Here is a 26,186-nt window from a genome sequence, read left to right as displayed (position 1 = left end):
GGGTCTGAGCGTGTTTTGGCCATTTTTCAGTACTTTTGATTTTGAAATTGCAGTTATTTTTCTTAAGAAATTTTAGTTTTTTCAGGTTATTCACATCTTTTTTGTTCAGATAGTTGTAAATGGAAATATTCTCATAATTTAACCCTTTCATGCATGAATTATGAGAACCTTAATCAAGATTTTTAGTTTTCCTGAGTGTTTTTTTTTTCCTCTTTAAGCATGAAAAAAAAAAAAAAATACAATTGAAAATTTTCTTCTGAACCTATTTTAAATGGAGTTCCAAAAATGTCTACTCAGCTGGAAATGTTTGAAGCAAAGAAACATATATTTACTGATATACTGTGTGAAAACTATGAAATAAAAACATTTTTAATGCTGCTATTCTATTGTTTTTACACATTCTAACATACTCTAATACTAGTCACTAGTCATTTCATGGAGATAATATGCAAAAAAAAATAAAACTTTTTGTTTAAAAAAAAAAAAGTTAATTACAGTCCAATAACAATAATAAGCAATTGATTTACACTCAAATGTGTTAGTGCAGATCAGGTTGATCAATAACAGAAAAGTTACAATAATGGTGAGAATTGCAAGGAATGATCAATAAGCATCCACTGCGTTGGCTGATAATGAGCTAAAACAACAAAATCCGTGAATATATAAGAGAACACCTTTGAACAGCTGTCCACTGTAGTGACCACTATGCATGAAAGGATTAATGTTATTTTTTGCACTTAAACAAAAAGAAAAGTTTCAGCAGAATAATCTAAAAATAATGACTCCAGATATTCTTTTAGGTTTCATGTGAAAAAATAATATTATATTATGCCTATAAATAATGACATCTTCATTTTTTCCCCCATTGTTTTTGTGCAAAAAATAATAAATTATTAAGATATTTAAATTTACAAACTATCCTTTAACAAAAAAGATGTGAATAATCTGAACAAATATAAGCAATGTGTAAAGAAAATTAAGTGCAATTTTAACTCTTTTCTGCCTGTTACTAAATGTTTTGTGCCTTTGTAGATCTGATCTGTAACACACATGTAGAAATGATAAGTTGAGGCAGAATATCGTTAAAATTGCACGTATTTTTCTTAAGAAATTTCAGTTTTTTTAGGTTATTCACATCTTTTTTTGTTCAGATAGTTGTAAATGTAAATATTTTCATAATTTAACCCTTTCAGGCATGAATTATGAGAACCTTAATCAAGATTTTTAGTTTTCCTGAGTGTTTTTTTTTTCCTCTTTAAGCATGAAAAAAAAAAAAAAAAAATACAATTGAAAATTTTCTTCTGAACCTATTTTAAATGGAGTTCCAAAAATGTCTACTCAGCTGGAAATGTTTGAAGCAAAGAAACATATATTTACTGATATACTGTGTGAAAACTATGAAATAAAAACATTTTTAATGCTGCTATTCTATTGTTTTTACACATTCTAACATACTCTAATACTAGTCACTAGTCATTTCATGGAGATAATATGCAAAAAAAATAAAACTTTTTGTTTAAAAAAAAAAAGTTAATTACAGTCCAATAACAATAATAAGCAATTGATTTACACTCAAATGTGTTAGTGCAGATCAGGTTGATCAATAACAGAAAAGTTACAATAATGGTGAGAATTGCAAGGAATGATCAATAAGCATCCACTGCGTTGGCTGATATTGAACTAAAACAACAAAATCCGTGAATATATAAGAGAACACCTTTGAACAGCTGTCCACTGTAGTGACCACTATGCATGAAAGGATTAATGTTATTTTTTGCACTTAAACAAAAAGAAAAGTTTCAGCAGAATAATCTAAAAATAATGACTCCAGATATTCTTTTAGGTTTCATGTGAAAAAATAATATTATATTATGCCTATAAATAATGACATCTTCATTTTTTCCCCCATTGTTTTTGTGCAAAAAATAATAAATTATTAAGATATTTAAATTTACAAACTATCCTTTAACAAAAAAGATGTGAATAATCTGAACAAATATAAGCAATGTGTAAAGAAAATTAAGTGCAATTTTAACTCTTTTCTGCCTGTTACTAAATGTTTTGTGCCTTTGTAGATCTGATCTGTAACACACATGTAGAAATGATAAGTTGAGGCAGAATATCGTTAAAATTGCACGTATTTTTCTTAAGAAATTTCAGTTTTTTTAGGTTATTCACATCTTTTTTTGTTCAGATAGTTGTAAATGTAAATATTTTCATAATTTAACCCTTTCAGGCATGAATTATGAGAACCTTAATCAAGATTTTTAGTTTTCCTGAGTGTTTTTTTTTTCCTCTTTAAGCATGAAAAAAAAAAAATACAATTGAAAATTTTCTTCTGAACCTATTTTAAATGGAGTTCCAAAAATGTCTACTCAGCTGGAAATGTTTGAAGCAAAGAAACATATATTTACTGATATACTGTGTGAAAACTATGAAATAAAAACATTTTTAATGCTGCTATTCTGATGTTTTTACACATTTTAACATACTCTAATACTAGTCACTAGTCACTTCATGGAGATAATATGCAAAAAAAACCGAACCTTTTTGTTAAACAAAAAACAAAAAAGTTAATTACAGTCCAATAACAATAATAAGCAATTGATTTACACTCAAATGTGTTAGTGCAGATCAGGTTGATCAATAACAGAAAAGTTACAATAATGGTGAGAATTGCAAGGAATGATCAATAAGCATCCACTGCGTTGGCTGATATTGAACTAAAACAACAAAATCCATGAATATATAAGAGAACACCTTTGAACAGCTGTCCACTGTAGTGACCACTATGCATGAAAGGATTAATGTTATTTTTTGCACTTAAACAAAAAGAAAAGTTTCAGCAGAATAATCTAAAAATAATGACTCCAGATATTCTTTTAGGTTTCATGTTAAAAAATAATATTATATTATGCCTATAAATAATGACATCTTCATTTTTTCCCCCATTGTTTTTGTGCAAAAAATAATAAATTATTAAGATATTTAAATTTACAAACTATCCTTTAACAAAAAAGATGTGAATAATCTGAACAAATATAAGCAATGTGTAAAGAAAATTAAGTGCAATTTTAACTCTTTTCTGCCTGTTACTAAATGTTTTGTGCCTTTGTAGATCTGATCTGTAACACACATGTAGAAATGATAAGTTGAGGCAGAATATCGTTAAAATTGCACGTATTTTTCTTAAGAAATTTCAGTTTTTTTTAGGTTATTCACATCTTTTTTTGTTCAGATAGTTGTAAATGTAAATATTTTCATAATTTAACCCTTTCAGGCATGAATTATGAGAACCTTAATCAAGATTTTTAGTTTTCCTGAGTGTTTTTTTTTTCCTCTTTAAGCATGAAAAAAAAAAAAAAATAATACAATTGAAAATTTTCTTCTGAACCTATTTTAAATGGAGTTCCAAAAATGTCTACTCAGCTGGAAATGTTTGAAGCAAAGAAACATATATTTACTGATATACTGTGTGAAAACTATGAAATAAAAACATTTTTAATGCTGCTATTCTATTGTTTTTACACATTCTAACATACTCTAATACTAGTCACTAGTCATTTCATGGAGATAATATGCAAAAAAAAATAAAACTTTTTGTTTAAAAAAAAAAAAGTTAATTACAGTCCAATAACAATAATAAGCAATTGATTTACACTCAAATGTGTTAGTGCAGATCAGGTTGATCAATAACAGAAAAGTTACAATAATGGTGAGAATTGCAAGGAATGATCAATAAGCATCCACTGCGTTGGCTGATAATGAGCTAAAACAACAAAATCCGTGAATATATAAGAGAACACCTTTGAACAGCTGTCCACTGTAGTGACCACTATGCATGAAAGGATTAATGTTATTTTTTTGCACTTAAACAAAAAGAAAAGTTTCAGCAGAATAATCTAAAAATAATGACTCCAGATATTCTTTTAGGTTTCATGTGAAAAAATAATATTATATTATGCCTATAAATAATGACATCTTCATTTTTTTCCCCATTGTTTTTGTGCAAAAAATAATAAATTATTAAGATATTTAAATTTACAAACTATCCTTTAACAAAAAAGATGTGAATAATCTGAACAAATATAACCAATGTGTAAAGAAAATTAAGTGCAATTTTAACTCTTTTCTGCCTGTTACTAAATGTTTTGTGCCTTTGTAGATCTGATCTGTAACACACATGTAGAAATGATAAATTGAGGCAGAATATTGTTAGAATTGCACTTATTTTTCTTAAGAAATTTCTGTTTTTTCAGGTTATTCCCATCTTTTTTTGTTCAGATAGTTGTAAATGTAAATATTTTCATAGTTTAATGTTATTTTTTTGTACTTAAACAAAAAGAAAAATTTGGAGTTAGGTTGAGGCATAATTTTGTTAAAATTGCACAAAATTTTCTTAAGAAATTTCAGTTTTTTCAGGTTATTCACAAAATTTTTGGTTTGGATAGTTTATAAAAGTAAGCATTTTCATCATTTAATTGGGTTTTTTTTGCACTAAAACAAAGACAACAATTTGGAGTTGTGATTATTTAAGGCTATTATGCTGTTATTTTACTGGTCCGGCCCACTGGAGATCAAACTGGACTGAATGTGGCCCCTGAAAGAAAATGAGTTTGACATTCCTGCTTTATATAGACACGAGTATATTTTTTGTTGTGTTATTTGTGTGAATATACATCCTGGCCTTGTTCCCCCCTGTTATCTAAAACAATTGGTATGCAGCTGCTGCCATTTTTCCCTGTAACATCACTGCTACTGAGGGTTTATTCGATTTATCAGCATGTTGAGATGTTTTTTCAACCAATGGGATGGCTGGGCTGAAACTACCCCTTGTATAATGTGTCATATCATACAGTCTGAAGCTTTATTGTCGCTTACAGTCGGCTCAGCAAGCGGGGGGGTGAGAGAGCGGATGCAGGGAGAGGACAGTTTTATCCCCCCCCCCCCCCCCCCCCTTTACTCTTACCCTCTGGGAGATGGGGATGTGAAGGGGGTGCCAGGTTAATGTACTTGACCCACTGAAAGCCCAGAGCAGAGCCTATGAAAACCCTCTTCCAGGGAGGCCAGGAGCCGCTCTGATTTATGGCCTCTGTGCTGGATGGAGTTCAGTACCTGGACGGCAGCAGAGGCATCGAACACAGCAGCTTTAACCCCCCCCCCCCCCACCCTTACGCAGGAGCAGTGAAGCCCGGCCCCAGACATGCCTCATAGCTCACTGCTGAGCCTCAGCTTCATCTACAGTTGGCTCACGTGCAGCTGGGGCTCCGCTCCTCCATTTTGGGGAGTGCAGATTTCCAGCACAGGGTTATATAATATCAAATGGTGACAGTGACTGGGAGGGTGGGGGTGGGGGTGGGGGGGGTTGACACTGTACAGCGATTAAAAAGATAAATGATCTGTTAATTCACACAATCAGACAAATATATTATCATTGTCTGACCTATTTTTGCCTATTCCCTAATGGGTTGACGGAACGTGGCAATGTGGGTTAAGTGCTTTGCCAGAGGCTGTGTAAACCCCTAATGCCATATTTCACAAAAACGGATACAAATGCATAGTTTTAGATTGTAAAAAACTTCAATTGGACCAGCCAGCTAGAAGAGATCTCCTTTTTACTTCCGCCAAGAGCAGTGGTGGCTGCTCGTCTTTCAGACAGGGGAAGCTCATCGTCATCTTACATAAAAAAAAAAGTCAAGTTATTTAAACATAAATTCGGCCCTCCGTTCCTTTTTAAGAAAATGGTCAGTGACCTTATCGTACCAGGTAAACAAGAAAACACTGAAATTATGTTAAATTGAAACAAGGAAGTACAATGAGTGTGTTTTATTTACAGTGCAAGAAATGAACAAGTCATTTTGTAGTGGTTTCTCTCTCAATTTCACAGCAGAATGCGCGACAGTATTAAACTGAACTGTGTCAGTGAAGGAGTAGATCTGAAAATAGCTGTCAATCAAACGGGATTCAGGCTTTCAACTGATCCTCCAATCAGCACATGGAAGCCCAGCGTCCAGCCCGGCCAAGCTCCGCCCACAGCTTCATTCACCCCCAGAGACACTGAGCGTCTGGGGGCGGGACAACATCGTGGCATTTATCCAATTACCGTCCAGTTTTGAGGCAATGAAAAAAACTGTTCCACTCAGTCCCATTGAAGTGCATGGACGCTGAGTGTCTACGGACAAATGCACTGAGCAGAGATCGAATGAGAAAACAGCGCAACGGGAATGGAGGAGAAGTGAACAACATTGAGTCTTTTGATTTGTGATAAAACTGATTCTGAATGAACTCGTCTGTGAGATGAACGTGTTCAAACACATTTGTAGTCAATGAAATGTCAACACAACCGAACATATTTAACCATTTAATTTTCGTAATTTTAGGGGAAGCTGAGCTTCCCTTGCAGTCTGTGAGAAATTGCCTCAGGCCAGGAGGTATTGTGATCACTTTGCTTTGTGTTTTGCGTGCGTGCATGTGTGTTTGCGTGTTTGTTTGTTTGTTAGCAAGATCACTCAAAAAGTTATGGACGGATTTTTAGGAAATTTTCAGGTTTGACATTTGCTTCAAAAATCTAGCTTACACTGCAAAGTTTAGCCACAAAAAGTTTCAGTAAGTACGCTCTTGCTTAACACCTGCACAATTAGGCTAGCATTTCTTGACCACAGAGAGTCCCTAGGTTCATAATCTGGTTTTTCTTCTCGACTCTCTTTACCATAGCTACTTTCTAAAGCTGTAAAATTAGATCTTTTAAGGCGGCCTTACACTGTACGAGTTTAGAGACGATTTCTCACTCGTGCGACTCTTTCTGGGATCGGGCCCGATGTGCCTCTAATCGTGTGTCGTGCTTCGTGCAGTGTACATGGGGTAAAGAGAAGCGATTAGCACCTCACGACCACCTCACGACCAGCAATTGTGTGTTCGCAAGGAAAACGGAGCTGTTTGAAATCCTGCTCGCTCCTCGTGAGTGTATCATACTGTCAAAGCAGTGCCACGGGCCGATGTGCCTCAAATTCTCACACTGTGCATGCGCAAACACAGACGCGTACAGTAGCGTACAAGCTAACAGTAGCTGGCTATTGTCCTAGTGCAGTAGCTGTTGCAGCTTACCTCTAGTTCCTGCTGTAGGATTGACAGCCCATACTGTCCACGTCTGGCCAACCAATGCCTGCACCAAACACATTGTTGTCTTTTCTTCTTTTTTGATTCCTCACAGATAATGGCACATATTACCAAAGCAGCTCGTTGTTTTTTGTTTAGCACTACCATTTCATGACTCACGCCAATACACAATCGTCTATGCACTTTTACGGATTCCTTGGTATTTTAACGTTGTATTTCCGGATACAAAACTCAAACGTGTCGTGCGTCCTGTGGCGTATGGTCCTACAGTGTGAGCAGTCAGGTCGCATACGAGCGTCGGTCCGTGCAGTGTGAGAACATGAATCGTGAGTCTGACTGTACGACTGATTCGCACAGTTTGAGATGGAGCTGCGTGCAACGATCGAAATAATCGCACAGTGTATGGCCGCCTTTAGGTAGAATCTGACCTCTCCTCCAAGTTCAGCACAGACAGGTGTGAGTTCATCCAAACCACACACACACACGAACCAAACCTTTCACTGACTGTTCAGTATAAATAAAAATAAAAATACAAGATACAGTTGGAAAATATAACTTAGATTATAACAACTTAGACTTTGCAAAAATAAAAAGACACCTTGTTATGTAAAGATTAAGCAAACAACTTATAACATTACATTTCCTCTTCTTCTTTTCCATTTTGGTTCATGATGTATGATTTATGATGTTCATCCAACATTTCAGAGCTAGTCAAAGTCACACATTCATCTTCCATTTAACGTAAGATACGTACAACAGTACGAGGAGGTGTACGTAGGAGGATCGTACAATGAATTTCCAGTGTGCGTCGAATGGGCGCGAATAGGTCTGTGCTCAAGGTTTTCTTATTCCGAAGTAGATATGATAGCGTATGACAGAGGAGTTTCCATTGTGTCAGTTGCAGGTTTGAATTATTCTTATCCTTTAAATAAATACCATCAGTTTTTTTCTTCTTCTTCTTCAGTATCTGTCACTGTGTGTGCCTTATGTGTGCGACCTTTTGAAAAGGTGCATCTTATTTTGGATCAAAACTGATTTCAGGCCTGTCACGGGCTTCTCCGCTGCTGTCTGCAGATATTAAACAGCATTCCTCTAAACACTGTATAGAACTTTTTCTGAACTTGAACTTAAAATCAGTATGTCTGTCACAGCCTGACAGTTTCCTCTTATCTCTTTCTTTTTTTTCTTTTAAGGGTAATATGAGGATAAGACTTCAGTATAGTAGTGATCTGCATACTGAAGAGTGATGACATGACTATTTGGAGCGTTTTTTTTTGTTAATTGTAGACAGTTAAACAGTAGAAATGTAGAGGTTTCACAAAGGTTAACGTTCTAACTTTGAATATTAGTGTCTGATTGTGTTTCATTAAAGCTGAGTCATATAAAAGGGCTGTTTCCATTAACAGTGGCACTTAATCTGCCAATTACTTCTTAATTAGGTCCAACAGCCCAAGGTGATGTGTTCACATGTCTTGTTTTAGTTTGACAAAGTGTTCAAAACCACAAAGACGTTCAATTTACAGTGTTAGGAATCACAGAAAAGCAGCCTGTGGTACATCTGAGATGAACAAAACCATTTTGATTTTTCATCTTTTAAGTAAAGCTGATTTATTTTCTCTCAGTCGTCTGTCTGATTAATCATTTGTTTCAGCTCTACATCATACTTTTATAGTATTATCCTCCTAAGACCCAGGAAATGTCAGCAAAGTACAAGCTTTTTTTGTTTTTTATTAAATCAGTGCCTATATTGGAAACATCATAATGCAACAGTTTTTTCAGATGCAGTTTTAAAAATTTTCATGGAATGTCCTTTGTGGTGGACAGTTTTCTTTTCTTTTTTTTTTTTTTTTGTATAAAGTTGTGAAACTCTTGTCCACAAATGTGGTCAGAAAACCCATAGCTGGGTCTCAGGAGGTTATATTTAGGGGTGTAAGGAAATATTGGTTTCGCAATATATCGTGATATTTCATTTCATGATAATGTATCGATATTAAAAATACTGTATTGATATTTTTAGGTGTTTATTCAAATGCAGACATGGTGAGGATTCAGTTTTGTTTTTTGTTTTTCTTTTTTTGTTTATCATGCTCTTTTATTTATATATTCAGATTGATATTTTGCTCTTTTGTTTCTATATTTTGCTCTGTTGTTTGTATACTACAAAAGTAGTATTGTGATATTGCAGGTCATACATGTAGTTTTTTATTATTATTATTATTATTATTATTATTATTATTATTATTATTATTAATTATGGTTATTTTAAGCATCTTAAAAGCACTTTTTACTGTCTGAAAGAGGCAGATGTTAGTTTTTTTAATTGGAAATGCACAAAAATAATGTCCTGATGTTGGAGGATTCAGGGACCGAACACTATACATTCTTTTCACAACTAATAGAATATGAACATTTAGGAAATTTTCAGGAAATGTTGATACTGGCACAAAGAGCAAATGATAAAATTTTGGTGGTGATCGGCGGGTGGGGGGGGGGGCGTTGTTTGTTTGTCTGTCTGTTAGCAAGATAACTCAAAATGTTATGGAAGGATTAGATGAAATTTTCAGGAAATGTTGATACTGGCACAAGCAATGAATGATGAAATTTTGGAGGTAATGGGTGGGGGTTGTTGATCTGCCTCGGCGGAGGTCTACGTTCTCCAACCGCTTTCCTAATATTGTGATTTGTATGGTATTACCAGATTCTTGCCAATACACACCCCTAATTATATTATTCTGTGCATGTACTGGAGTAATACTTGTTTGCATTACTCTGCCCTGGGGTTGTTAATCTATATGGCAGTATCAAGGTAAAGGTAAACAGCAATTTATGCAGACCTTGTGAAAGACCGACTTGAATCATTTGTGTCCTGAGTGATGGGCAGCACACAAGTCTTACAAGCTGGATCATAATCAGCTCCGACGTTATGATAAAAACCAACATGTGGGAAACGGTACCTACCTGCTAATTTTCTAATGCTTGTTTTTTTTTTTTTTTTTTTTTTTTCCTCTAGTGCGATCCGCATCAGTCGGAAAGGATGGCATATGCTCCTCAACTTCTGTTTCCACACGGCTCTGACCTTCGCTGTGTTTGCCGGCGGCATCAATCGAATCAAATACCCCATCATTTGTCAAGCAGTAAGTGCATTCCCTTTTCATTTGTCCCACTCTCAAAGCTTTCCACAAAATTGATTATGAATGTCTATTCAGGTGTCAGAAATGGGAGAGTGCAGTATGTGGTCTACAGTAACCCAGCTGGGCCACCATGGGCTTTATATGTCTTTCATGCTTCAGCTGCATGTATGGTGTGGTCACCCTTTTTATTAAAGTGTCTGCACAATGAGCCTTGATGATTCATGCTTTCCTTTTAGAAATGCACTCACTCCCCTTCTCTCTATTGTGTGTCAGTGTCCTCTTGTGGTGCCTCGGGCCATTGGTGGGTGTTACAACCCAAATCTCATGTCCACTTTTCTAGATGTTTCAGATTTTCCCATCTGAACATTTCTGAAGTTCCTTTCTTTGTAGACTTTAACCCTTAATAGGTAACTTGGGGTCCCAGCAGACCCCACGTTTTTAATTTTTTATGTTTTCATGCAGTAAAGGAGAATTGTACTTCACGCAGAAAAGGAGAATTTATTTGGAAAATAAAGCACAATTTTGTTATATTTTTTTCGTTTCATTGCTATCCATTCATACTATAAGCAACTAGAAGCACTCGGAGAGCGCAGACCTCCGCCAAGGCTGATCAGTGGGCCCCCCCGTGGGCCCCCCCACCCCCGATCACCACCAAAATTTAATCATTTCTTCCTTATCCCATTTCCAACAAACCCTGAAAATTTCATCAAAATCTGTCCATAACTTTTTGAGTTATGTTGCACACTAACGGACAGACAAACAAACAAACCCTGGCAAAAACATAACCTCCTTGGCGGAGGTAATAAAGTACCATAGCTGTGGGGGGCACCATGGTTACCTATTAAGGGTTAAAATTCTCTTGCTCGTATATAAAACACTGAATGGTTTAGGCCCAAAATACATCGGAGACCTTCTCATCCAGTATGAACCATCCAGACCACTCAGATGGTCTGGTGCAGGTCTGCTCTGTGTTCCCAAAGTCAGAACTAAACACGGAGAATCAGCGTTCAGTTTCTACACTGAAAAAAATATTTTTTGGTGCAGTAATATTTATTAGGTTATCTGTCACAATTTTTATTTTCTAATTGTAAGTATCAGTGAGAACTGGAATTATTCAAGTAAAACTAAACATGTCATTTGTGTAGTAAATAAACTGTGTGGGAAGAGTAAGTTGTATTATGTATTTTCGCATAATATTCAAAGGTTAAAGTCATGACGTATGAACTTAGAAATACCAAGTAACTTCTAATAGACAATGCAAACTGCAGAAAAAATTTGTCAAATGTTGTGTAGATGTTACTTAAATATTGTCCATTAATAAAAGTTACAAAAAGTATTGTAGTGAGCAACACTGATTGTAATGGGGGCAGTTTATGCTGAGTCATGTGACTCACGTAGTTTACAGTGTCATTATGTCATGTGACAGTGCGCTACCTTGCAGGTTGTAAATATTTGTTAAAAGCAAGTTGCTGTTCTGTGTTGTGTAGTTCTATAACTCCAGTTCTGCCTATAGGGGAGAGTATCTGAGTAAACTGGGTGGGAGGATTATTTCAGTTTGATACCATGACTGAATGGTCTGTGCTGCTGTCATACAGTCTATGCTGTTTTTAACACGCATTGTTTTATGAAAGTAAATGTCACCGTTGAGAAGTGTAACCAATGTTCACTCTCTGGTAACTTTGTTTTACCAAAACATTACAGTATTTGAAAATTACCTTGAAAAGCCATTAGCTTTGGGTCCATTAGCATTAATATTTTTTAGCTTAAAGCAGTCAGTCTGTAAGTAAAACTTACAAAGAAGGAGAAAGTAAAATTCAATGACCATAATAATAATCATCAGTAAATTACCTGAGGTTTGCTAGTAAAATAAACATATATCCGCAAGTAAAGTTTACTTGATGATCATCCGTGTAGAATTTACTTACAATTCTAAGTGCAAATTCTTTCCTAAGTTTTCCTAAGTAAATAACACCCCCAATTTTTTTTCAGTGTATGCTCCGTATATCTGGAACAAACTACCAGAAAATATCAGGTCTGCTGAGAGTCTGAGTTCTTTTAAGTCCAGGTTAAAGACTCACCTGTTCACTGCTGCCTCTGACTAAAAGGCTTTAGACTTTTTAAATTTTATATTCTCCTTCGAAACTCTGCACTGCAACTCTTACTTTAATATGTGTGTGTTTTTATATTTTTGTATTTTATGTGTTCTTTTCTTACTTGCTCTTTTTTAATCACCTTTTACATGTTTCTTTTATAATGTTTTAAATGTGTTTCTTTTTCCCTGTCGTCATATTTCAATATCCTGTGTGAAACACCTTGAATTTCAGCTCATTCTCAATTTTTGTTGATGATAGTTTGTAAATTTAGCGATAGTAACAGCTGGAATTTTACTTTTTGCACCAAAACAGACAAACATTTGGAGTTGAACCTTTCTTAAGTGATTTATCACCATTTATTGTAATATTTTCCTCTGTATTACTGTAATCAGGGGCACCGGTACTAATTGTGGGCCCCATGAAAGGTAAACATTGTGGACCCTTTCATAAAATTCAGTATCTTATGCTAGCATGAAAACCAAATTGAAACTTGACATGCTTTCAACGTCCGACTCCCGACTTCTATGCCTCTACTATACAGTGGATTTTACAAGAAATTTTCACATCTTCTAACCTGTATCCACTGGACCCCCTCCACTGCTCTATGCCCCCCCCCCCAAATGCCGGGCCCCATGAATTTGTCATGTTTACCCCCCCTTATCGGTGCCCCAGACTGTAATGTTTTACTTTTGTAATGTGTTACTCCCAACACAGCATTGAATGCTTTGGAAATGTGTTTTTGTGTGATTTTATATCAGAATTAAGACATCCCAGGTAAATGAAAGCATGGTAACTTGTTTTTAAAAGCACTCAGGTAGAGTTTGGAATGAAAGAGAATCAAAAAGGTTGTCAGGGGATGCATGTTTTGCCTTCAGGTTCTTAGTGTTTTCTTCTCTTCATAAGAAATGTCAAGTTTTGTACATCATTTACAAAGTACTTCTCAAAATGTTCATTCTGTTGTCATCAATTTTAAGTCTCACTTTCACTTCTGAAAGTCGTCCTCTGTCTGGGAAAACAAATGCATCTTCATGGTTTTGGCTCGTAAGCAGTCGACCACACATCTTCAGCTGTTTTGTAGATAATGAGAAATGCTCAGGATTAAGTCTGGAAAGCGTAAACAGACAGTGGATGAAAAACGGCTTGTCTTTTGAAAATAATGTGAGGAAATATGAACTTGGGCCGCTTCTCTGTATTCATACACTGAAAAAAATGGGGGATGTGATGTACTGAAGAAAACTTAGGAAAGTATTTGCACTTAGAATTGTAAGTAAATTCTACAAGGGCGATCATCAAGTAAACTTTACTGGCGGATATACATTTATTTTACAAGCAAATCTCAGGTAATTTTCTGATGATTATTAATATGGTCATTGAATTTTACTTTCTCTTTCTTAGTAAGTTTTTTCTTCGACTCTGACTGCTTCAAGCTGAAAAATGCTAATGCTAATGCATAGGGATGGGAATCGAGAACCAGTTCTTTTTGAGAACCAAATCCCATACATATATATATCTATATCTATATCTATATATCTATATCTATATCTATATCTATATATATATATATATATATATATATATATATATATATATATATATATATATATATATATTAGGCCTGTAACGGTACTCAAAATTTTCGGTTCAGTACGTTTTCGGTTTTCAAAGCCACGGTTTGTTTTTTTTTCGGTTCGGTACGGGAAGAAAGAAAACCCCTCAAAATGTCTATTAATGCATTTATGAATTTTTTTAACATTTTTCCCCCAATTTTTGGAGACAATAGAATATAGAAAAACAGGAATAATATAATTCTGCTGCTACAAATCAAATAGAAAATAAAATAAATTATTAATATTACTAAATGTATTTTAAACAGTAGTATTGCACTTTTCCCTGAAAGGTAGTTTCGAACAAACAAGAAAAATCTAATCACAGTTCTGTCAGTTCACATTCTGCAGAAAAATAACAAAAAAATTCCACATGAAGTGCAACATTAACAAGAGGGTAAACTGGTATTCTGTTGAAACAAACTGAAGAGAAACACTGACAACACAATGAACCAAATTATTTATTTTAGGACAGAAAACAAACTGTGTTGTGTGCCTGTGTGCACAGGGGATTTTTTTTTTTTTTTTTTTTTGTCGGAGCCGGGGGGTAGGGGGGCGCAGTTATATACTTGGGGTGCGGTCCATAACTAACGTAATGAACGCTGTCATGAAACGAAAGTGAAACTTTACATACTTTCAATGTTCTATTTATTCCTCTATTATACAGCGTGTGTGACAGACAGACAGACAGACAGACAGACAGACAGAGCTAGTGTCAGTGTTTTAGAACTACCGTAGTTCCTAGTGGCCAAACAACGTCCGTCTTATTAATGTCTCTTTCCTCGTTGTTGTCTTTCACCTGAACCTGAACTGATCCAAACTGGACTGGACTGATGGTGGAGGGTCTTCAGTCTCTTCCTTCCAGGTTCACATCATATTTGTTGTTTTTTTTAACCTTATATCAGCTGCTATTTCATATTTTGGGTCAATATGTGCTTCCTTCCATATGTCCATGTGAAACTTGCGCGGATTTAGAGTTCCGCATCGAACGATGTCTTTCATTCCTTTTTCTTTTTCTCATCATACTGTGCCGTTTTGGTACAGCTGTGTACCGAATGGAACAGGTGTGTACCAAAACAATTCGGTTCGGTACGTGTACCGTTACAGGCCTAATATATATGATTGTAAAATGATTATTTGGTGTAGTAATATGAGATATATAAATATATATATATATATATATATATATATATATATATATATATATATATATATATATATATATATATATATATATATCATATTACTACACTGAATAATCATTTTTTTCAGTGTATTCCTGTATGATTTTAACTGATAATACTATCTACTGCCGCCCAAATTTCACAGGCGAGACAACTTCACCTGGACTTGTTGTCAATATCATCGTCAGCTGATATTACTCTAACCATTTTTCCGCATTTATAACAAACACAGTGTTGGGAGTGTTTTCAGTAAATTGTTATTCCTATCATTTTGTCTAAGATGGGAGTTTCCAGAATAATAATGGGAACTTCAAGGGGAAAAGGTGGCCGTATACAACCCACACTCCCCGAAATTATGTCATTACACGATTTAGACTGCAAATCCAATTACATCTGGCAGCAAAACATCGTACTGTTGATTCTGTTGCACGGAAATGTAAGTCGTCGTTGAGGGATCTGCGAGGCCTACTTCTTTTACCCTCTTACAGCGAGAGGAAGGATGTTGAGGTGGATGGCAGATGCACTGTACACAATCCTGGACTTTGATCCCAGCGAGAACCGGAGCTTGTATCCGGACTCCCGTAGGCGTCTAGGTTTAGAAAATAAAAGTGCTTTTGTTGGTGCCTGAAGAGATCCCGGTTTGGTTGGAATGTTAATAAATGCTTTGTGAGTCATCTTACTTATCGGATCTTTGCGGACTACTGTTATGAACCAAGCCTCGGCATCTTTTTTCTAACCTTAACCAAATGTCGTCGGTGCATAAACAGGTAGATAACAGTGTCATTACAGATATTTAAATATGAGATATCACAAAAAAAAAAAAAACATGCCGTATTTCGAGTTGTGGTTTCATTATAAAAGAATGTCATTTTAAGGTGATGGATCAGTTGTTAATTCTGTCATAAGGTCCAGGGTCGAGGCCAGGACCCGGGGTGAGCCACACCTTCACCCACTGTGAGCTGGGATTGGTTCCAGCCCCCCATGACCCTACAGAAGATGGATGTATGTAACTTCTAAGAGATAGGGTTGGCAAGCAATATCACCCCTCAGTATGTCGACTTTATATACAGTCAACCAAACATTGTTATGGAGAGACGTGGAACATTGTGCTGGAACGAATAGAATCTGCAACAGGCGAAATGATCGTACAGATGTTTCTTTTTAAACCCATGAAGACGCAAACAACCACTGACGACCAAATTCATCTATTGATCTACAGTGTTTAATAACTTCTGATCCACTAATCCTGTTAATCCATGTCAATAATTGGTGTAAAATACAGTTTGTCGTCTTTTCACGGTCATCAGATATGACCCATTTGGACGTTCAGACGCTCCGTAGTGAACGTGGAAACACCGTTATCTTCTACAACAGGGGTGTCAAACTCATTTTATTTCAGGAGCCACATACAGCCTGATACGATATAAAGTGAGCCAGACCAGTAAAATAATATAAATAATAGGATAAGAACTTCTGAGTGAAAAAAGTAAAATTGTACTCGAACATAACATGAACAAATACACTACAAACAAAAAGTTAAGGATATTTCATTTTTTGGGTCATTTTTTTTTGTCATTTTTGCCATTTGTAAATAAAACTATGGTCATTAAAAAAATGTGCTTCAATTCAATTCACACACAAAAAAGTAAGAAGCACCGTGCAAGAATCCCAACTGAAAAAAATAGCCCAAAAATTAAAAAATATCCTTAACTTTTTGTTTGTAGTGTCTGAACAACCTGGAAATTTCTATGTGATGTTAACAATATTATGCCTTAGTTTATCATTTATCATTTATACATGTGAATCACAACTTAGAGATCACAGTGGATCTACAAATACACAAAACATTTAATAACAGGCAGAATATTATTAAAATTCCACATACATTTCAGATATTCACTTTTTTTTTTTTTTTATATATAAAAGGCTAGTCCATAAATGTAAATATTCTTGTGTAATGTAACTTTTTTTTTTACACAAAAGCAAGGGGAAAAATTGCAGTTTTTATAATTTAAAGGTTATTATGATAGTATTTCACTTGTCTGATCATTTTTAGATTGAAATGACCTAAAATGATTTTAACACCATTGATTGTTAATATCTTCAGTGTCATTTTTGCATTTCACAAATTCATCCCAGGGGCCAGATTGAACCCTTTGGCGGGCCGGATTTGGCCCCCGGGCCGCATGTTTGACACCTGTGTTCTACAACATTGATTCACTAGTAAAACCCATGGAATTTGATCAATGACAGTGGATGGAGAGACATGTTTTTATGTTTAGTCGTTGATATTTTTGCTGAAAAAGTCGTTTTCTCTGTTTCTGTTTTAATAACCTTTGAATTTACTCTGAGCTTTAATGAACATCTACATGATCAGTGAATTAAATACAGCAAAATACATGATTTACACTGAAAAAAATGCAAAATACTGAGAATAATATTAGAATAAATGGTGATAAATCACTGAAGAAAGGTTTAATGGAGAGAAAAGTTCATTTGGGAACTGCCACAAAAGTAGCACTGGGTCTTTATGGGTTAAGCTTTTAGACAAGATCGGATGTGATCGTATCAACTTTTTTGACTGACACTGGCCTATTTGCAAATATAATGACAGTCACTGTTGCCAGTGATCAATATTTATTTATTATTGTACAAAACACTCCATATCTGAGTCCAACTGCATTATCCTGCAGTGGTAGTAGTTACAGTATCCTGCCTGGATCAACAGTGGGAGGTGTTGTGTGCTGAACCGTGCACGTCTCTGGGGATAAATAAGTGTAGACGCCAAACAGTAGTTAATTTAAAGCAAGTTCATGATGTAAACTGTGAATGTAGCCTGCCGGAAGTAAATGTATTGGAAATGAGCAACAAAACAACATGTAATCCAACGAAACAAACAAGGTTTTGTCATTGGCCTGGAATTTCAGAATCTGTATATGGATTAGTATGTACGTATGTGTTATTATATTAAAGGGCTCATATTTATCTAAACCCACTTTTATTAGTCTTAGGTTAATTTATTTGTGTATTTGGACCCTAATAGTTGATAAAGTTTGAATTGGAACCCTCCAGGTGCTGCAAAGCTATCTTTAGATTCATTCCGGCAAAAATCGAGTGGATTTCTACAACCTGTTTTAATTCCTGCTTAATTTGTTATGTTTTATAACTAGTTACATCACGACATTTGCACATATAAGGACAAGACTTCCGACGAACATTTCTCAGAGTACGACATGATTGTTTATCAGCAGCAGTGATTGTAGTAAAAACTGAAAATGTGTCCAAACTTTGAGCTGATTACCTGTCAGCCGGTAAGCTAAAAATGAAAACAAAACTGTTCACCTCAAAGGACGTTCCTTAAATTTTTAAAAAACTGCATCTGAAAAAACTGTTGCATCATGATCTTTCCATTATAGGCACTTATTTAATAAAAAAAAAAAAAAAAGCTTGTACTTTGCTGACATTTCCTGGGTCTCGGGAGGTTAAAATATATATTTAATAGATTTTCAAGAGATAAAACATATGACAAAACACACAAACAAACATTTGGCTCACATACGCATTGAAATTCAAATTTATACAGGCGAGAGAGATTCAGGAGATATATATGTGAAGTAAAATGAATTGAGGGCACATTGCCATGCATAATACATCCACATGATCAGAGAGATACATAGAAACACCAACACATCAACCAAATGATAGGGTGGAAGTTTGACAGGTTGTTACTAATTAAGGCACTCAGAATGTAGATCAATAAGAGATTTAGGATGTTGAACATGAACTGTGAACTGGAACGCACTGAACAACAAGGATTTGAATTTAGGCCCAGTAGTTTTTGTTTTGGGCTGTTTTTTACTAAATCAATCCAGATGTTTTTTGACACCTGGTTGAACTCCAAAAAGTAGTTACATGGTCAAAACATGGTAAAAAAAAAAAAAAAGTAAGGAAATCGCGACACACTCAACATCAGTGAAAACAAAAAAACAAGGAAAATGGTGTTTAAAAAATAGGCCAAACCATCTATTTTTATTGTGAGTCGGTTTCACTTACTGCTCTGTATTTTACCCCCATCCTTCCACAGGGGGCAGGGGGTGTACTGAGCATGCTCAGATGCCTATGAGAAGAACAAGGTCTATTCTATTAGCACGTTTGGAATTTTTTCCTATTGAGTAAACAGTTGAACTCTTCAGAATAATTAAAATGAATCGTACTTTCAGAGCGCTCACCATCGACACTTTAGGGATGTCAAACTCATTTTAGTTCAGGGGCCACATTCAGCCCAGTTTGAGCTCCAGTGAGCCGGACCACTAAAATAGCAACATAATAGCCTTAAATAATGACAACTCCAAACTTTTCTTTTTATTTAAGTGCAAAAAAATAACATTAAATTACAAAAATATTTACATTTACAACTATCTGAACAAAAAAGATGTGAATAACCTGAAAAAACTGAAATTTCTTATGAAAAAAAAGTGCAATTTTAACAATATTCTGCCTCAACTTATCATTTATATGTGTGCATTACAGATTAGATCTACAAAGGCACAAAACATTTAGCAACAGGAAGAATATACTTCAAATTTCACTTAATTTTCTTTAAACATTGCTCATATTTGTTCAAGTTATTCACAATTTATTGTTAAAGGATAGTTTGTAAATGTAAATATTTTAATAATTTGTTATTTTTTTTGCACTAAAACAAAGGGAAAAAAAGATGTCATTATTTATAGGCATAATATAATATAATATTATTTTTTCACATGAAACCAGAAAGAATATTTGGAGTCATTATTTTTAGATTTTTCTGCTATTATTTTAATTGCAAATTCATCCCAGGAGCCGGATTGGAACCTTTGGCGGCCCAGTTTTGGCCCCCGGGCCTCATGTTTGACACCTGTGGGTTAAAGGGTTAAAGATGCCAACAGCAGGAGGAGTCGGGCTCAGATTGTGATAGAGTGGTTCAGGAGCATGAGCAGTTATTTTCAGATGTGGACTGGCCGACACGGTCCAGAGTCCAGACCTGAATATTTTATCGAGAAACTCTGTGATGTGATGGAGACGACTTTACACTGCGGTCCGACTCTCCGTCATCATCAATACAAGTGTGTACTGAGCATGCTCAGATATCTATGAGAAGAACAAGGTCTATTCTATAGGCACGTTTGGAAATTTTTCCTATTGAGTAAACAGTTGAATTTTTCAGAATAATTAAAATGAATCATACTTTCAGAGCGCTCACCATCGACACTTTAGGGGTTAAAGCAGGGATGTCAAACTCATTTTAGTTCAGGGGCCACATTCAGCCCAGTTTGAGCTCCAGTGAGCCGGACCAGTAAAAAAGCAGCATAATAGCCTTAAATAATGACAACTCCAAACTTTTCTTTTTGTTTAAGTGCAAAAAAATAACATTAAATTATGTAAATATTTATCTTTACAACTATCTGAACAAAAAAGATATGAATAACTTGAAAAAACAGAAATTTCTTAAGAAAAATAAGTGCAATTTTAACAATATTCTGCCTCAACTTATCATTTATACATGTGTGTTACAGATCAGATCTACAAAGGCACAAAACATTTAGTAACAGGCAGAATATAGTTAAAATTGCACTTAACTTTCTTTAGACATTGCTCATATTTGTTCAGGTTATTCACATTTTATTGTTAAAGGATAGTTTGTAAACATAATTATGTTTAATAATTTTTTATTTTTTGCACTAAAACAAAAGGAAAAAAATGAAGATGTCATTGTTTATAGGTATAATATAATATTATTTTTTCACATGAAACCAAAAAGAATATTTGGAGCAAGGTTATTATCATTAACGAAAACTAACGAAATGACAAAAACTACAATTGTAAAAACATTTTTGTTAACTGAAACAAATAAAATCTAGAATTAAAAGAAAAAAAAAAGATAACTAACTGAAACTGTATTGTGTGCTTACAAAACTAATTAGAACAGATAAAAATTATGGATAAAATTCCCTTTGTTTTTGTTTTTGTCAATGTTGAATTGGTATGAAATTGATTTAAACATGGAGACTAAAGCAGCAGAGTCCTGTATGGGATTAATGTGAATACGATGGCGAATAAGAGAAAAGATATGAAAAAACTAAAACTAAGCATTTCGAAAAAAAAACAAAAACTAATAAAAACTAGCAAACCTGCTGTAAAAACAAATGAAAACTAACTGAATTAGAGAAAAAAAAGCCAAAACTAAATAAAACTAAACTATAATGACAAATCCAATACAATTATTACCTTGATTTGGAGTCATTATTTTTTAGATTATTCTGCTATTATTTTAATTGCAAATTCATCCCAGGAGCCGGATTGGAACCTTTGGCGGCCCAGTTTTGGCCCCCGGGCCTCATGTTTGACACCTGTGGGTTAAAGGGTTAAAGATGCCAACAGCAGGAGGAGTCGGGCTCAGATTGTGATAGAGTGGTTCAGGAGCATGAGCAGTTATTTTCAGATGTGGACTGGCCGACACGGTCCAGAGTCCAGACCTGAATATTTTATCGAGAAACTCTGTGATGTGATGGAGACGACTTTACACTGCGGTCCGACTCTCCGTCATCATCAATACAAGTGTGTACTGAGCATGCTCAGATATCTATGAGAAGAACAAGGTCTATTCTATAGGCACGTTTGGAAATTTTTCCTATTGAGTAAACAGTTGAATTTTTCAGAATAATTGAAATGAATCATACTTTCAGAGCGCTCACCATCGACACTTTAGGGGTTAAAGCAGGGATGTCAAACTCATTTTAGTTCAGGGGCCACATTCAGCCCAGTTTGAGCTCCAGTGAGCCGGACCAGTAAAAAAGCAGCATAATAGCCTTAAATAATGACAACTCCAAACTTTTCTTTTTGTTTAAGTGCAAAAAAATAACATTAAATTATGTAAATATTTATCTTTACAACTATCTGAACAAAAAAGATATGAATAACTTGAAAAAACAGAAATTTCTTAAGAAAAATAAGTGCAATTTTAACAATATTCTGCCTCAACTTATCATTTATACATGTGTGTTACAGATCAGATCTACAAAGGCACAAAACATTTAGTAACAGGCAGAATATAGTTAAAATTGCACTTAACTTTCTTTAGACATTGCTCATATTTGTTCAGGTTATTCACATTTTATTGTTAAAGGATAGTTTGTAAACATAATTATGTTTAATAATTTTTTATTTTTTGCACTAAAACAAAAGGAAAAAAATGAAGATGTCATTGTTTATAGGTATAATATAATATTATTTTTTCACATGAAACCAAAAAGAATATTTGGAGCAAGGTTATTATCATTAACGAAAACTAACGAAATGACAAAAACTACAATTGTAAAAACATTTTTGTTAACTGAAACAAATAAAATCTAGAATTAAAAGAAAAAAAAAAGATAACTAACTGAAACTGTATTGTGTGCTTACAAAACTAATTAGAACAGATAAAAATTATGGATAAAATTCCCTTTGTTTTCGTTTTTGTCAATGTTGAATTGGTATGAAATTGATTTAAACATGGAGACTAAAGCAGCAGAGTCCTGTATGGGATTAATGTGAATACGATGGCGAATAAGAGAAAAGATATGAAAAAACTAAAACTAAGCATTTCGAAAAAAAAACAAAAACTAATAAAAACTAGCAAACCTGCTGTAAAAACAAATGAAAACTAACTGAATTAGAGAAAAAAAAGCCAAAACTAAATAAAACTAAACTATAATGACAAATCCAATACAATTATTACCTTGATTTGGAGTCATTATTTTTTAGATTATTCTGCTATTATTTTAATTGCAAATTCATCCCAGGAGCCGGATTGGAACCTTTGGCGGCCCAGTTTTGGCCCCCGGGCCTCATGTTTGACACCTGTGGGTTAAAGGGTTAAAGATGCCAACAGCAGGAGGAGTCGGGCTCAGATTGTGATAGAGTGGTTCAGGAGCATGAGCAGTTATTTTCAGATGTGGACTGGCCGACACGGTCCAGAGTCCAGACCTGAATATTTTATCGAGAAACTCTGTGATGTGATGGAGACGACTTTACACTGCGGTCCGACTCTCCGTCATCATCAATACAAGTGTGTACTGAGCATGCTCAGATATCTATGAGAAGAACAAGGTCTATTCTATAGGCACGTTTGGAAATTTTTCCTATTGAGTAAACAGTTGAATTTTTCAGAATAATTAAAATGAATCATACTTTCAGAGCGCTCACCATCGACACTTTAGGGGTTAAAGCAGGGATGTCAAACTCATTTTAGTTCAGGGGCCACATTCAGCCCAGTTTGAGCTCCAGTGAGCCGGACCAGTAAAAAAGCAGCATAATAGCCTTAAATAATGACAACTCCAAACTTTTCTTTTTGTTTAAGTGCAAAAAAATAACATTAAATTATGTAAATATTTATCTTTACAACTATCTGAACAAAAAAGATATGAATAACTTGAAAAAACAGAAATTTCTTAAGAAAAATAAGTGCAATTTTAACAATATTCTGCCTCAACTTATCATTTATACATGTGTGTTACAGATCAGATCTACAAAGGCACAAAACATTTAGTAACAGGCAGAATATAGTTAAAATTGCACTTAACTTTCTTTAGACATTGCTCATATTTGTTCAGGTTATTCACATTTTATTGTTAAAGGATAGTTTGTAAACATAATTATGTTTAATAATTTTTTATTTTTTGCACTAAAACAAAAGGAAAAAAATGAAGATGTCATTGTTTATAGGTATAATATAATATTATTTTTTCACATGAAACCAAAAAGAATATTTGGAGCAAGGTTATTATCATTAACGAAAACTAACGAAATGACAAAAACTACAATTGTAAAAACATTTTTGTTAACTGAAACAAATAAAATCTAGAATTAAAAGAATAAAAAAGATAACTAACTGAAACTGTATTGTGTGCTTACAAAACTAATTAAAACAGATAAAAATTATGGATAAAATTCCCTTTATTTTTGTTTTTGTCAATGTTGAATTGGTATGAAATTGATTTAAACATGGAGACTAAAGCAGCAGAGTCCTGTATGGGATTAATGTGAATATGATGGCGAATAAGAGAAAAGATATGAAAAAACTAAAACTAAGCATTTCGAAAAAAAAAAAAAAAAAACTAATAAAAACTAGCAAACCTGCTGTAAAAACAAATGAAAACTAACTGAATTAGAGAAAAAAAGCCAAAACTAAATAAAACTAAACTATAATGACAAATCCAAAACAATTATTACCTTGATTTGGAGTCATTATTTTTTAGATTTTTCTGCTATTATTTTAATTGCAAATTCATCCCAGGAGCCGGATTGGAACCTTTGGCGGCCCAGTTTTGGCCCCCGGGCCTCATGTTTGACACCTGTGGGTTAAAGGGTTAAAGATGCCAACAGCAGGAGGAGTCGGGCTCAGATTGTGATAGAGTGGTTCAGGAGCATGAGCAGTTATTTTCAGATGTGGACTGGCCGACACGGTCCAGAGTCCAGACCTGAATATTTTATCGAGAAACTCTGTGATGTGATGGAGACGACTTTACACTGCGGTCCGACTCTCCGTCATCATCAATACGAGATGTTGGTGGTGTGAATCGTGACTCAGCGACTCAGCGACAAGACAGAGAACAGAAGGTATGTGTTTGAGAAAGTTTTAATGAGGAGTTGAGCCTACACATTGACTCCAGGCCAAAAAAACTTCAAAAGGGACGACTTCCAACTCGGCTTTTCATCACTTCTATATTCCTGCCGCAGAACGCCGGCCCTTTGTAGCTTCGGCGCTAGCGTGGATGTGTTACTTTTTAATAGCCTTGCACCTAAATGATGTCTGAACATGCACTTTTTCATTGTTTGAGGTGGCTGGAATCTGTGTTCAGATAAGAGTCGGTGTCAAGAAGATAGAGCGAGTGAGAATAAGGTAGTAATATGTTTCTTTTTTTAAGTTTTTCACATGGCTGGAAGGCCATTCGGTCCAGGTGGATTTCCTTTCCGGGTGATTGATAGTCGGACCGGTTCAGGTTGTGAGCATGAAACATCAGCTGGAGCAGAGCATCCTCCACTGTCAGCTGGCCTCAGCAGGGGGGCATTTACTGCATGTAGCCGGAAAGAGATTGATGTACACCTCTTTTCTAGTTTTCACTCACACTTTCTGCTGCCTTCACTCACTCCCTGTTACCATCAGCGGTCCTTGTTCGCTTCCTTTATTGTGAGCTGAAGCCTGTTTGGGACTCGGCTGCCTCTTCTTGCTGTCACAGACACTTTAGGTGGGCCCTTACTCCGCAGTGTGGAGACTCCACCTCTACTCAGGGAAATGCAGAGCGTCATATTTCCTGGCAGCCGGCTTTTGCCCGAGTCGCCTAGCGGGACGCTCGACGGGGAGGTCTGCACCGAGTCACCGCTCGTGTCACAGCTGTCAAACCCTCCCCCGTAAGTGTAACTGACACAAGACGGCTGGGGCTTTTAAACAACAGCTTCCACCCACACACCTGAAAAATGCCATTTAACAGCACATTAAGGACACTGGTGTATATTCTAATGGGTTTTTCCACCGTAGTTTCACCGTTTTAACTGTGTTCAGTTGAATGTATTCATTTGGACCAAAACAGAAAAATACAAGAAGCTGTGAATAGAATAGAATAGAATAGAATAGAATAGAATAGAATAGAATAGAATAGAATAGAATAGAATAGAATAGAATACAGGGTGAGTCAGAAAAAACGCTCTTTTCATTTAAAGAAATTGTACCACCGAAATGGAAATGCTTATTTTTCTTTTAATTATACAGTCATATTGATGTGGTTATTGAGCATGTCTGGCGATTGAATCATTGATTTATGGCATAGCATAACAGAGGGAATGTCCATTGTTTATTGTGCACCGAAATATCTGCCAACACAGTTTATGCCACCGTGAATGAAATTGAAATTGTCAACCATTACAGCATGTTTACTCACCATCAAAATGTTTTGTCTCAACGAAGTCGTCCGGCACGACCTTCAACCTGGCTACCATTCAGATTGATGCAAATCTGTGCTCGTTGTCGCGTCTCTAACA

At 35.1% G+C, this 26,186-nt stretch overlaps 1 protein-coding gene across 1 annotated transcript in view; it reads left to right on the top strand.

Moving 5' to 3' along the window:
- LOC115434570 (adhesion G protein-coupled receptor A1-like) overlaps positions 1-26,186 on the top strand; it is a 123,432-nt gene that overhangs the window by 17,201 nt on the left and 80,045 nt on the right. The window contains 1 exon segment of the mRNA XM_030156605.1: positions 10,127-10,250. Coding sequence (XP_030012465.1) covers positions 10,127-10,250 — 124 coding nt within the window.

The sequence above is a fragment of the Sphaeramia orbicularis genome, chromosome 15 (assembly GCF_902148855.1).
Source record: "Sphaeramia orbicularis chromosome 15, fSphaOr1.1, whole genome shotgun sequence".
Lineage (NCBI taxonomy): Eukaryota > Metazoa > Chordata > Actinopteri > Kurtiformes > Apogonidae > Sphaeramia > Sphaeramia orbicularis.
This window is presented reverse-complemented; position numbering and strand designations above follow the sequence as displayed.